The 12,833-nt window shown below is 38.2% G+C and overlaps 2 protein-coding genes and 1 long non-coding RNA gene across 4 annotated transcripts; all 3 read left to right on the forward strand.

The window, feature by feature from the left end:
• The first annotated feature begins 551 nt into the window (after window positions 1-551).
• Window positions 552-866, forward strand: LOC117193061. The gene has a single exon (XM_033397794.1). It carries the CDS (start codon window positions 552-554, stop codon window positions 864-866), a length of 315 nt encoding a protein of 104 aa, XP_033253685.1.
• A 9,839-nt stretch (window positions 867-10,705) lies between these two features.
• On the forward strand, window positions 10,706-11,631 carry LOC117192753. Of its 2 annotated transcripts, XR_004474436.1 has the most exons (4): window positions 10,706-10,722; window positions 10,781-10,980; window positions 11,038-11,467; window positions 11,525-11,631. It is a non-coding gene; the product is annotated as an uncharacterized LOC117192753 (long non-coding RNA). The 2 variants fall into 2 exon arrangements; XR_004474435.1 differs by lacking the exon at window positions 10,706-10,722 and having other exon boundaries at window positions 10,736-10,980.
• Window positions 11,632-11,964: 333 nt separating this feature from the next.
• Window positions 11,965-12,279, forward strand: LOC117193062. Its single transcript, XM_033397795.1, has one exon. It carries the CDS (start codon window positions 11,965-11,967, stop codon window positions 12,277-12,279), a length of 315 nt encoding a protein of 104 aa, XP_033253686.1.
• The last annotated feature ends 554 nt before the right edge of the window (window positions 12,280-12,833 follow it).

Raw genomic sequence — 12,833 nt, forward strand, 5'->3', positions numbered from 1 at the left:
CAGGACATCAAGACCGACCACGACGAGGTCACAGCCACAGATGACGGTAAGACAAAAATATCAAGCCGCAAAAAATGTATGTACTATTTTTTTATATGTAAAGATGATGAGGAAGAAGATGACTGCTCCAGCCGGATCAATTTATTTATTAAATTAACAAATTATCTGTTAATAATGGTGCTTAGTTACTAAAGGCGGAAAAAGATAAGTTGAAAGTTAGCTAAATTTAAATGATTATAAATATTGCATGCAATTAGTTTAAGAGACAGTTCAGGGGATAGGGTATGACAGAGGGAGTTATAATTATGGCATAAAACCCTAAAAGGTTCATGATCAGCATAATTAGACCTACATATGGGTAGACGGATAGGCCTAAAAGTACGGGTAGGTCTAGATGGAACGGCCAAGTCAATCTGACCCAAGAGAGTTTGGGAGTCAACAGTCCCAAGAAGGAGCTTGTGCACGAACATTACGCCATTGCATATTCTGCGATGGTGCAACGATGGCAGGTCAATAAGATTTAGGATTGGGACAGACAGACTCCCAGACATATGGGCGTGAAATTGGAGCGCACTAGCACTTCGCAAACTCCATCTGCCAAAAAGCGCAAGCTGGTTCAAAATGATGTAAATGAATTAGAAATTGAACACGAGAGCACGGTGCCGATGCTAATGGACATTGCAAAGGAGCTGCGGGACATGAATAGACAAACTCGCTTGAACGCCCAGCGCACAGAAGCCAATACGGACGCGCTTTTGGCTCTAGGCACACAGATCTCAGACCTAATTCAGCAACAGCTCAAGGAGCGCAAGCGTCTTAATGCTATAATGGAGAAATTTGTTCTCAAAATCGAAACAACCGACTAACTAGTTCCACTATTTTAATTATGGTTTGCTAAAGAAAATATTGAAAGTGTCCCTCAAGACCTAATGTTTGACCAGGAAAGAAAGATCTGTCCACTTTTTCAAACATTTAAGATTATTATAATTAATGTAAACTAGGCGCATAATGGGGAACCATGGGCATTTTTGAGAGATGTGAAACGTCGATTGGACAAACGATAAAATAAACAATTTGTTTGCTTGGGCAAATATTTTTATACTCAACAGACACGCAGTTGGTTTTGGCGGGAACCTTTTGAATTGAATTTTCTTGTCAAAATTGTGTAGTGTACTGTTTTTTAATCCCAATATCGTTTCTGGGTCTTTCGTTCAACGGTTTCCGGGTCAGAGGCTCACGAATACAATTATTGATGAGCATATGAATGGGAAAATTATGCATTAATGACTATGAACTATACAATTCTTAAATAAGCTGCTTTTATAGTATTGCTAGTTAGGCTTGCAAAATGAAATAAAGTTCATATAAGTTAATTTTATCCTTATTCGAAGGACAAAATAAAAGATTATTTTGATTCTGTTCACATTAGCGAAGTGCTTTTATTGAATATCAGAATGTGACTGCTTAAATCTAGAATTATAATTCTTAAAGAAACCTATCGATGAACGCGGCAGAGGAACTTCGGCAGAGGCCGAATTGTTGGGGTCTTCAGAATTATTGTAGGCGGCGGCGTCAGTGGCGACAGCGGAGTTGCAGTTATTGACCGGCAATAGGAAGTCAATGTTGCTGGTCGATGTTGGGGGTGAAGAACAGCGGAGTCATCAGAAATGCATTGTCGACATTATCGCAGTCGCGACGTCGAAGGCGGGGTGGGGGCGATGGTTTCTCGTGAAGTGCTGACTTGAAGTGGAGCGCATAAGCACTTCCAGAAATACAATGTTTCGGTTCTTGTTTTAGGCAGGAAATGGTTTTTACTTTTTGTGTAAATTGTGACAGAATTCTTGCGCATTGTTATTACAATTGGGTAATAAACTATTGGGCAAGAATTTTTATACTTTTTTCTGTTTTAATTGGAAATAAGAGTATTGAACTCTTAGGGTGTTAACTCTTCCCCTCTTATTTCATTTGTCCTCAAATGAATTTTTAGAAATATGGTATGTTATTAAATTCAAGATTTTGGTTTGTGTTTGTTGGTATCTTTGTATCGGTTTTGATTTTGATGTCTGGTATTTCTGGAGGAATGTTGAGTATCAATTTTTGGGGTTTTCGACACACATGTGATATTATGATCAGTATTATTGCAGTTACAAATAGCGTAATAAGAGTCATACTATTTATTGAGGAGTGAGTTTGAAGGAAGTTTAAGTGTTTCGTATTGTTGATGTGAAGTTCATCGAGTGCTTTGAGAGAAAGTATTTTTATGGGTTTTTCTTGCAATGGGCCTACTTGTACGATTGGAGTTTGTGGTTTGGTTATAGTTTTGTGAATGCTTGTAAATTTCTTTTCGCTAATGTTTATTGTATCGTTCCAGTACTTTAGTAAGTACGTGCCCCTTAGTTTTTCATAGCCGTTTTGCCATTTTATTGTTCCGTTGAAGTTATTTAGGAGGAGTGAGTCGGAATCTATTTCTTCTATAGGTTCGATGTGTTCTGTATTGCTGTAGTTACACGAGGAATCTTTCCCTATCAATAATCTACTAATACAGTTATCGTGGTTTAAGTTGATTACATTATTTGTTTTGCAAATTTTTACGTTATTGTAGTCTTTACATGGTTTACTAATTCCGTAAGTGTTCAATTCATTAATAAATATTTCTTGGAAAGGTAAATTAACAATGAGGTTTTTTCGGACGACCGGTCGAATAATGATATCTTTATAGGTTTCTTTTTCTAACTTAGGGATTCTAATAATATAGAGTAATGTGTTTTTATTATATAAAATTGAGACGTCTGCAAACTCAAGCATTTCTTCTATTGAATTGAGTGGGGTTAGTATTTCCTTAAAGTTTTCTTTAATTGTCTCTATTTCGTTTTCGTTAAGAAGGAATGTGTTTACTATATTTATTTTTGCCCATTGAATTGCATATTTTACATTGATTAGTTCTTCTTTTATAAGTCGGGTTTGAATTTGTAGACTAATGGCTATTTCGTTGCTGAATGAATTGTCTTTTTTTATTGTATTCAAGAGTCTATTGTTTATTTCTGTGAGTTTGTTTATTCGTTTCTCAAATTGTGTATTTATTACTATTTGCTTATTATAATTTGAAATTATATCATTAAGATTATTTTGGATCATATTTAGGTCATCATGATCGGGACTTCCGGCTATATATTTCCATGCCGTGCCGATCATATCTTTAGATCTACTGTGTCGAGTGGGTGTAAGTGTATTTAATATAAGGCAAGTTTGGTTTATTTCATGGTCCAAGGTATTATAAAATTCATTATTTTTTAGGTCTTTTTCTATGTACCAAAAGTTTGGTCTAGAGTTTGTTTTATTAGTGTTAAATCTATGACATGAATTAGTTTTGTATGTACTGAGGTTAGTTTGCCTGTTTTAGTATGAATGGTTAAAACATGGCTATCGGTATAGTTGGTTATTTCGATAGATCCAGCTACTAATTGTAGGAGGAGTAATGATGTTATCAATCTGGAAGAGAATGAAGAATATCGTAAAAAAATTGTATTTTCCGATTCGTGGTGATATAATCGGATGGAACCCGCAATCGGATAAATCTTTTAGTTTTGGGTGTAGTTATTTCATATACTATAACCTTTAGTCATTGTTCGGAGCAGAACCCAGCCGATTAGCTGCTTGCCAAATAGCACCTAATTCTTGGCCCTCAGCCGCTTATTTTGTTTGTTACTTATGTCTATGTCACTCATTTGTTTGTTAAAGCTCTGCGCTTGCTTGCCCTGCTAAACGCTCTCTGCCAGCTCGCTCTTCGCTATCTCCGCTTTGCGTCTGCCATTTCTGGATATTCCATGTCGTGCCATTTTAGATTCCGCTTCTCAGGTTAACTTTATAACATCGAGACTCGCCAATCAGCTGCAGTTAGATCCTCACCCGTCTCACGTTCAAATCGCCGGTATTGGAGAGTCAATTCTACCATCCAGCAAGGCTGTGGACATCGTCCTGCAATCTCAAGACGAAAGCTATCGCGGTTTCCTCTCTGCAATTATCACTGCCTCAATCACAGGAATGCAGCCTAACTTCGGCCTAGACGCAAAGGATTGGCCAATGCCAAATAATCTAAAACTGGCTGATCCTAATTTCGCCAAGCCCCAGCGTGTCGATCTGTTGATAGGTGCTGGTTTGTTCTTCGAATTAATGTGCGTTGGACAGATTCGACTGTCAGACCAATTGCCAACATTGCAGAAGACGAAACTTGGCTGGATAGTGTCAGGAAGTATTAAAAACTCTGAGAAAGCCCGTGCGGCGCTAGCAGCCGTTGAATATCCCCCTGTCATCTCCGCTTGCGAGACTAATTTGTGCTATAGTGTAAGGCGGTTTTGGGAAGTCGATGGAGATTATTCGCCCTCATCAATTTCGGAGGAAGATATTCATTGCGAACAGCATTTCGTCACAAACTGCATTCGCCTAGAGTCCGGAGCTTACTCCGTGCGTTTGCCAACCAAATTCAGTCTAGAGGAATGAAGAGAATCGTATCAGCAGGCGCTACGTAGATTTCTCAATTTGGAGAGGAAGCTAGCAAAAAATGCACAGCTTAAGCCAAAATATATGGAGTTTCTCCAGGAGTATCGTGATTAGGACACATGTCGCCAGCTTCGCGGCAGTCAGACCTCCTGCAGTACTTCTTGCCTCACCATTGCGTCCACAAGCAGGATAGTACAACCACCAAATTACGCGTAGTGTTCGATGGATCTGCCAAGACAAAATGGCTGGACCCACCATCCAACCTAAAATTCTGATAACTCTGCTTCGTTTCCGCTTTTTATACCCGATACTCAAAATGAGTATTGGGGTATATTAGATTTGTGGTAAAAGTGGATGTGTGTAACGTCCAGAAGGAATCGTTTCCGACCCCATAAAGTATATATATTCTTGATCAGCATCAATAGCCGAGTCGATTGAGCCATGTCTGTCTGTCCGTCCGTCCGTCTGTCCGTCTGTCCGTCCCCTTCAGCGCCTAGTGCTCAAAGACTATAAGAGCTAGAGCAACGATGTTTTGGATCCAGACTTCTGTGATATGTCACTGCTACAAAAATATTTCAAAACTTCGCCCCGCCCACTTCCGCCCCCACAAAGGACGAAAATCTGTGGCATCTACATTTTTTAAGATACGATAAAACCAAAAACGCAGAATCGTAGAGGATGACTATATGTTCTAGAGTGTAAAATCTCAATCAGATCGTATTATTATTATAGCCAGAATCAAGAAAACAATTTCATTTTTTCTCGCCCTGTCTCTCTCTAACACACAGGTTTCATGGTCGGTTTTGTCAATTGCAAAATATGAGTTCAAGGATCTCAGAACCTATAAGAGCCAGAGCAACCAAATTTGTTATCCACACTCCTGTGATATCGGACCTTGACCGTTTCGTGTCCAAATTTCGCCACACCCCCTTCCGCCCCCGCAAAGGACGAAAATCTGGGGGCATCCACAAATCTCAGAGACTATTAAGGCTAGAGTAATCAAATTTGGTATCCGCACTTCTGTTAGATCTCACTATAAAACGTATATCTCAGAATTTCGCCATACCCTTTTCCGCCCCCACAAAGGACGAAAATCTGTTGCATCCACAATATTGCACATTCGAGAAAACTAAAAACGCAGAATTATAGATAATGATCATATCTATCAGATTGCTGAATCTGGATCAGATCGGATCATTTTTGTAGCCAAAAGGAACAAATAAATTTGCAGTGGGTACGCAGCCCCCGACGTCACGCTCAGACTGATTTTCTGTCTCTCTCGCACGCACTTTTTGTCGTGTCGTTTAATATTAGCGGCGTCTGCCGGAGGAGAGTCATACCTACTTAGTATCGGGTATAACTGTAGAGTTGCGGTCTCCGCAGCAACTCACAACGTTCCCCCTCGTTTTGAGTATCGGGTATAAAAATAAAGTTCAACCTCTCTGTTCATGTATTCATCATTTTATTACTGGGTTTAAAAAGTGTAGTAGGATGTAGCCTTAGGATTCCTCTCATCGTCATCAGCACCTTTTGTCTTGCTCTTGTTTGCTTCGAATGAGTATTGGGGTATATTAGATTTGTGGTAAAAGTTGATGTGTGTAACGTCCAGAAGGAATCGTTTCCGACCCCATAAAGTATATATATTCTTGATCAGCATCAATAGCCGAGTCGATTGAGCCCTGTCTGTCTGTCCGTCTGTCCGTCCGTCCGTCCGTCCCCTTCAGCGCCTAGTGCTCAAAGACTATAAGAGCTAGAGCAACGATGTTTTGGATCCAGACTTCTGTGATATGTCACTGCTACAAAAATATTTCAAAACTTCGCCCCGCCCACTTCCGCCCCCACAAAGGACGAAAATCTGTGGCATCTATATTTTTTAAGATACGATAAAACCAAAAACGCAGAATCGTAGAGGATGACTATATGTTCTAGAGTGTAAAATCTCAACCAGATCGTATAATTATTATAGCCAGAATCAAGAAAACAATTTCATTCTTTCTCGCTCTGTCTCTCTCTAACACACAGGTTTCATAGTCGGTTTTGCCAATTGCAAAATATGAGTTCAAGGATCTCAGAACCTATAAGAGCCATAGCAACCAAATTTGTTATCCACACTCCTGTGATATCGGACCTTGACCGTTTCGTGTCCAAATTTCGCCACACCCCCTTCCGCCCCCGCAAAGGACGAAAATCTGGGGCATCCACAAATCTCAGAGACTATTAAGGCTAGAGTAACCAAATTTGGTATCCGCACTTCTGTTAGATCTCACTACAAAATGTTTATCTCAGAATTTCGCTCCACCCCTTTCCGCCCCCACAAAGAACGAAAATCTGTTGCATCCACAATATTGCACATTCGAGAAAACTAAAAGCGCAGAATCATAGATAATGACCATATCTATCAGATTGCTGAATCTGGATCAGATCGGATCATTTTTGTAGCCAAAAGGAACAAATAAATTTGCAGTGGCTACGCAGCCCCGACGTCACGCTCAGACTGATTTTCTGTCTCTCTCGCACGCACTCTTTGTCGTGTCGTTCAATATTAGCGGCTTCTGCCGGAGAGAGCCATACTGACTTAGTATCGGGTATAACTGTAGAGTTGCGGTGTCCGCAGCAGCTCACAACGTTCCACCTCGTCTTTTTTTATTGTATTCAAGAGTCTATTGTTTATTTCTGTGAGTTTGTTTATTCGTTTCTCAAATTGTGTATTTATTACTATTTGCTTATTATAATTTGAAATTATATCATTAAGATTATTTTGGATCATATTTAGGTCATCATGATCGGGACTTCCGGCTATATATTTCCATGCCGTGCCGATCATATCTATAGATCTACTGTGTCGAGTGGGTGTAAGTGTATTTAATATAAGGTAAGTTTGGTTTATTTCATGGTCCAAGGTATTATAAAATGCATTATTTTTTAGGTCTTTTTCTATGTACCAAAGAGTTTGGTCTAGAGTTTGTTTTATTAGTGTTAAATCTATGACATGAATTAGTTTTGTATGTTCTGAGGTTAGTTTGCCTGTTTTAGTATGAATGGTTAAAACATGGCAATCGGTATAGTTGGTTATTTCGATAGATCCAGCTACTAATTGTAGGAGGAGTAATGATGTTATAAATCTGGAAGAGAATGAAGAATATCGTAAAAAAATTGTATTTTCCGATTCGTGGTGCTATAATCGGATGGAACCCGCAATCGGATAAATCTTTTAGTTTTGGGTGTAGTTATTTCCTATAATATAACCTTTAGTCATTTTAATACGGACATGGACATGGACCTATGAATATCGGACAGTTATTAACTTTTTATGTTACTTTTGTGAACAATTTTTCCTGACACAACTTTAATTGTAGTGTTATTGTCTTCTTTTACTATTTCTTTTTTAAATCTTGGAGACAATTTTGATCCTAACCGTGTGTTTATTTTTACGAATATTTCTTGACCTGGTGAGTATAGTATTATCGGTTTTTTTTTCTTGTTGTGATTTTTCAAATCCGAGTCCTGTTTGTTTTTAAGTTTGTCAATATTATTTTGTCGGCTTATTTCGTATTGGTCAGGATTTGTTGTTACGTTTCTACCAAAGAATACTTCTAACGGTTTTCTGTTGGATACTGAGTGTATCGAGAAATTGTACTCGTAAATGGCCTGATTCAGTAATTCTTGAAATGTGCTATAGATTCCTTTACTTTTTAAACACCGCATTATTTCTGAGAGGGTTGAATGGAATCTTTCTACCTGTACATTTACTGAGCTTTTGTAGGGTGGAGCTGTAAATATCTGAATTCCCAATTGGTCTTTCATCATAAACGGTATGGAAACTGAATTTAAGGATTTTTCATTGTCAATTACTACATTTTTTGGTACGCCGAAATAAAACAGAGTATCATGCAGGGATGGTTTTATATCTTCGATGGATTTGGATTTGATGATTCTTCCTTGGGCTAATTTGGAAAATTTGTCTATTGCTGTCAAAACTAAATTTCTTTCTGTGGAATAAATATCAATGTGAATAGTGTGACCTGGATATTGTGGTATTGGTGTTTCCACGATTTCGGGATTAGTGGGGTGTCTGTCGTATTTTACTTCCTTACAAATCTGACACTGCTTTACTATAGTGGAAATTTTCTGTTTCATTTTTGAAAAATAGAATTTTTCGATGAGTTGTTTTTGATTTTCTACGGCATTCCTGTGGGCCCTGTTGTGAACTTTTAAGATCTCTTCTTCTTGTTGGCTTTCGTTACTTAGATCTTCTACTCTACTTTGTGTGAATCTAACTTTGTATTGGAAGAAATTTGATGGGTATATTTTTTGGATTTGTCCCATAATATGTTCGGTTGTTTGAATTCCATTAATAACGGAGGGGTTAAGGTATTTTTTTAATATTTGTGAATGTGTTTTGTGTAATTTCATGTCGATGAAATGTTGGAAATGGTATACTAAATTTGTAATTATTTTCGTTTCCTGGAATTATAAAGATTTGGTTTTTAAAAGCATTTATTGGTATTTCCATACTATGAATTAACCTTTCGGAGGAACTTTGGTTACTATGTTGTGTCGTGATGGAGTTTATTTCCTTGATTCTGGACAAAGAGTCAGCTACTGCATTGGCTTTTCCTAGTTTGTAGATTAGCTGATAGTCGTACTCTTCCAAAAATGTTCTCCATCGTTTTATTCTCGCGTTTCCATTCCAATCGCTCATGGAATGGGTTAAGGTTTGATGGTCGGTGTAAATTTTTACCTTTGCTCCCCCATAGAGATAATTTCTCAAAGACTTCAATGACCATATTATTGCTAGCATTTCTTTTTCGTTTGCTGCATAATTTTCTTCGGCTTTCGAAAGGGTTCGGGAAATGAAGGATATTGGTTTGTCATTTTGAGCAAGAACTGCTCCTAATGCGAAATTTGAGGCATCTGTTGTGAGTTGAAACTCTTTATTGAAATCTGGGTATTGTAAAATGACTTCTGTCGAAATGAGGGTGTTCTTGAGTTTTTTGAAAGCTTTCATTGCCTCTGGGTCAAAGTGAATGATTTTTTTGCTCGAATTGTTTTTAGATACGCGACCATCTTCCCCTCTTAATAATGAGGTAAGTGGTTTGGCTAGCATTGCATAGTTATTTATGAATCTTCTATAGTAACCGGACAATCCTAGGAAGGATCTGAGATCCTTTAATGTTTTCGGACAAGGATACTTGGAAATGGCTTCCACCTTTGCAGGATTGGTTTCTATGCCTCTATCGGAAATAATAAATCCTAAAAATTCTACTTTATTTTTAAAGAACTCGCATTTGTCGAGTTGGCATTTAATATTGGCTTGTTCAAGGGTATCGAGTATGGTCGCGAGATTGTTAGCATGTGTTTTTTCATCTTTTCCAAAAATAATTATGTCGTCAATATAAATATAGCAGATTTCACCAATATGTGGTCGTAGGATATCGTCAAGGGTGCGTTGGAATATTGCCGGTGCATTTTTTAGTCCAAAGGGGAGACGTGTGAATTCGTATTTACCGTTGTTGATGGAGAATGCAGTTCTTTCGATATCTGATTTTATTAATAGAATTTGATGGAAACCTCTTTTAAGATCTAGTACTGAAAAGAACTTGTTGTTTCCTAGTTGTGCTAAAACTTCATTTATATTTGGAATGGGATATTTATCGGCAACAGTAACTAAATTTAGTTTCCTGTAGTCGATAACTACTCTGAATTTTTTCTTTTGAGAGGCATCCATTTTTTTCGGAACCAGCCATACGGGGGAATTGGCCGGGGACCTAGATGGTCTAATTATCCCGTCATCTAGTAGTTCTTTTATTTGTTTCTCTACTTCTGTTTTGGATCCCACTGGTAGGGGGTAACATCGTGAATAAACTGGAGTATCAGAGGTGGTGCGGATATCTGCTTTAATGTTTGTTTTTGCGACTGTTTTTTTTGTTGAACTATTTTGTTTAAACCTTGTTTTAGTCAAAATACAATAAAAGCAAGGACTAAAAACTAACCAATTGTGTAGAAAATTTATTCATCAATGAGCTAAAATTGTGTGGGCACGGCTAAATGTTCTATATAGCTGGTAATATTTGACGGAATATCAAAGACGAGGAATATATAAAATAGAACTTGAATTCGTCAGTATATTTACGGTATATTTTTAAAATGAGACGGTGTATTTTGGTATATTTCTAAGAGTCCGACCGTATATTTGATCGATAAGTTCACGGTAACACTGACAAGGTAAATAAATATTTCGTAAAAAAATAAATTAATAGATCCGATTTATGTAAATCTGGAGAGATTCAAGTCCCTGCTACTGCTGAAGTGAACGCCGGATTGTCCTCTCCCCGTGCGCTGCAGGCTGTGCTGCTTGGCGTGGTGGAGATAGTGGGCGTAAAAGTGGGTCCAACTCCTGCTAATAGATACAAAAACACAGATTTGTGACAACGAATCAAAGGCCAAACTGACCAATCAGTCAAACAAAAAACCACGGAACATGTAAATAATGTTGAAAATGTTCGTAAAAATGTATACTTACCACCTCATTGTATACAGGGGCAAACACAGAACTGCGCAGCAAGATGCCATATTCATCGCATTTATGGAGAGACACCCAATGATAGCCAAAAACTACCTCAAGGGTGATAAGCTGGCAGCTGAAGCCGCCAGGAAGCTGCTTTCAAAGGAGTTAAATAGCGTGGGTCCGCCTGGTCTTGGCTCTTGATAGGTATGGAAAGACTGGAAAAGCTGCATTCGTAAAAAGATTAACAATAACAACAATAACAATAACATGGCTGCGGCAAAGGCTCGCTGTATCAGGATACACTCCCTGCTCTAGAGGATGCAGTGGCCGTGATCTGTGACTTGTATGATAAGCCCGACAGAGTAGTCGAATCTCGTCCAAAGGCACGTCCTGAAATTTCCAACCGTTTGCAACTGCAGGACATCAAGACCGACCACGACGAGGTCACAGCCACAGATGACGGTAAGACAAAAATATCAAGCCGCAAAAAATGTATGTACTATTTTTTTGTATGTAAAGATGATGAGGAAGAAGATGACTGCTCCAGCCGGATTAATTTATTTATTAAATTAACAAATTATCTGTTAATAATGGTGCTTAGTTACTAAAGGCGGAAAAAGATAAGTTAAAAGTTAGCTAAATTTAAATGATTATAAATATTGCATGCAATTAGTTTAAGAGACAGTTCAGGGGATAGGGTTTGACAGAGGGAGTTATAATTATGGCATAAAACCCTAAAAGGTTCATGATCAGCATAATTAGACCTACATATGGGTAGACGGATAGGCCTAAAAGTACGGGTAGGTCTAGATGGAACGGCCAAGTCAATCTGACCCAAGAGAGTTTGGGAGTCAACAGTCCCAAGAAGGAGCTTGTGCACGAACATTACGCCATTGCATATTCTGCGATGGTGCAACGATGGCAGGTCAATAAGATTTAGGATTGGGACAGACAGATATATGGGCGTGAAATTGGAGCGCACTAGCACTTCGCAAACTCCATCTGCCAAAAAGCGCAAGCTGGTTCAAAATGATGTAAATGAATTAGAAATTGAACACGAGAGCACGGTGCCGATGCTAATGGACATTGCAAAGGAGCTGCGGGACATGAATAGACAAACTCGCTTGAACGCCCAGCGCACAGAAGCCAATACGGACGCGCTTTTGGCTCTAGGCACACAGATCTCAGACCTAATTCAGCAACAGCTCAAGGAGCGCAAGCGTCTTAATGCTATAATGGAGAAATTTGTTCTCAAAATCGAAACAACCGACTAACTAGTTCCACTATTTTAATTATGGTTTGCTAAAGAAAATATTGAAAGTGTCCCTCAAGACCTAATGTTTGACCAGGAAAGAAAGATCTGTCCACTTTTTCAAACATTTAAGATTATTATAATTAATGTAAACTAGGCGCATAATGGGGAACCATGGGCATTTTTGAGAGATGTGAAACGTCGATTGGACAAACGATAAAATAAACAGTTTGTTTGCTTTGGCAAATATTTTTATACTCAACAGACACGCAGTTGGTTTTGGCGGGAACCTTTTGAATTGAATTTTCTTGTCAAAATTGTTTAGTGTACTGTTTTTTAATCCCAATATCGTTTCTGGGTCTTTCGTTCAACGGTTTCCGGGTCAGAGGCTCACGAATACAATTATTGATGAGCATATGAATGGGAAAATTATGCATTAATGACTATGAACTATACAATTCTTAAATAAGCTGCTTTTATAGTATTGCTAGTTAGGCTTGCAAAATGAAATAAAGTTCATATAAGTTAATTTTATCCTTATTCGAAGGACAAAATAAAAGATTATTTTGATTCTGT

The sequence above is a fragment of the Drosophila miranda genome, assembly GCF_003369915.1.
Source record: "Drosophila miranda strain MSH22 chromosome Y unlocalized genomic scaffold, D.miranda_PacBio2.1 Contig_Y2_pilon, whole genome shotgun sequence".
Lineage (NCBI taxonomy): Eukaryota > Metazoa > Arthropoda > Insecta > Diptera > Drosophilidae > Drosophila > Drosophila miranda.

Coding starts and splice junctions, on each gene's coding strand:
- LOC117193061 (XM_033397794.1), top strand. CDS start 552: ATGGGCGTGAAATTGGAGCGCACTAGCACTTCGCAAACTCCATCTGCC.
- LOC117193062 (XM_033397795.1), top strand. CDS start 11,965: ATGGGCGTGAAATTGGAGCGCACTAGCACTTCGCAAACTCCATCTGCC.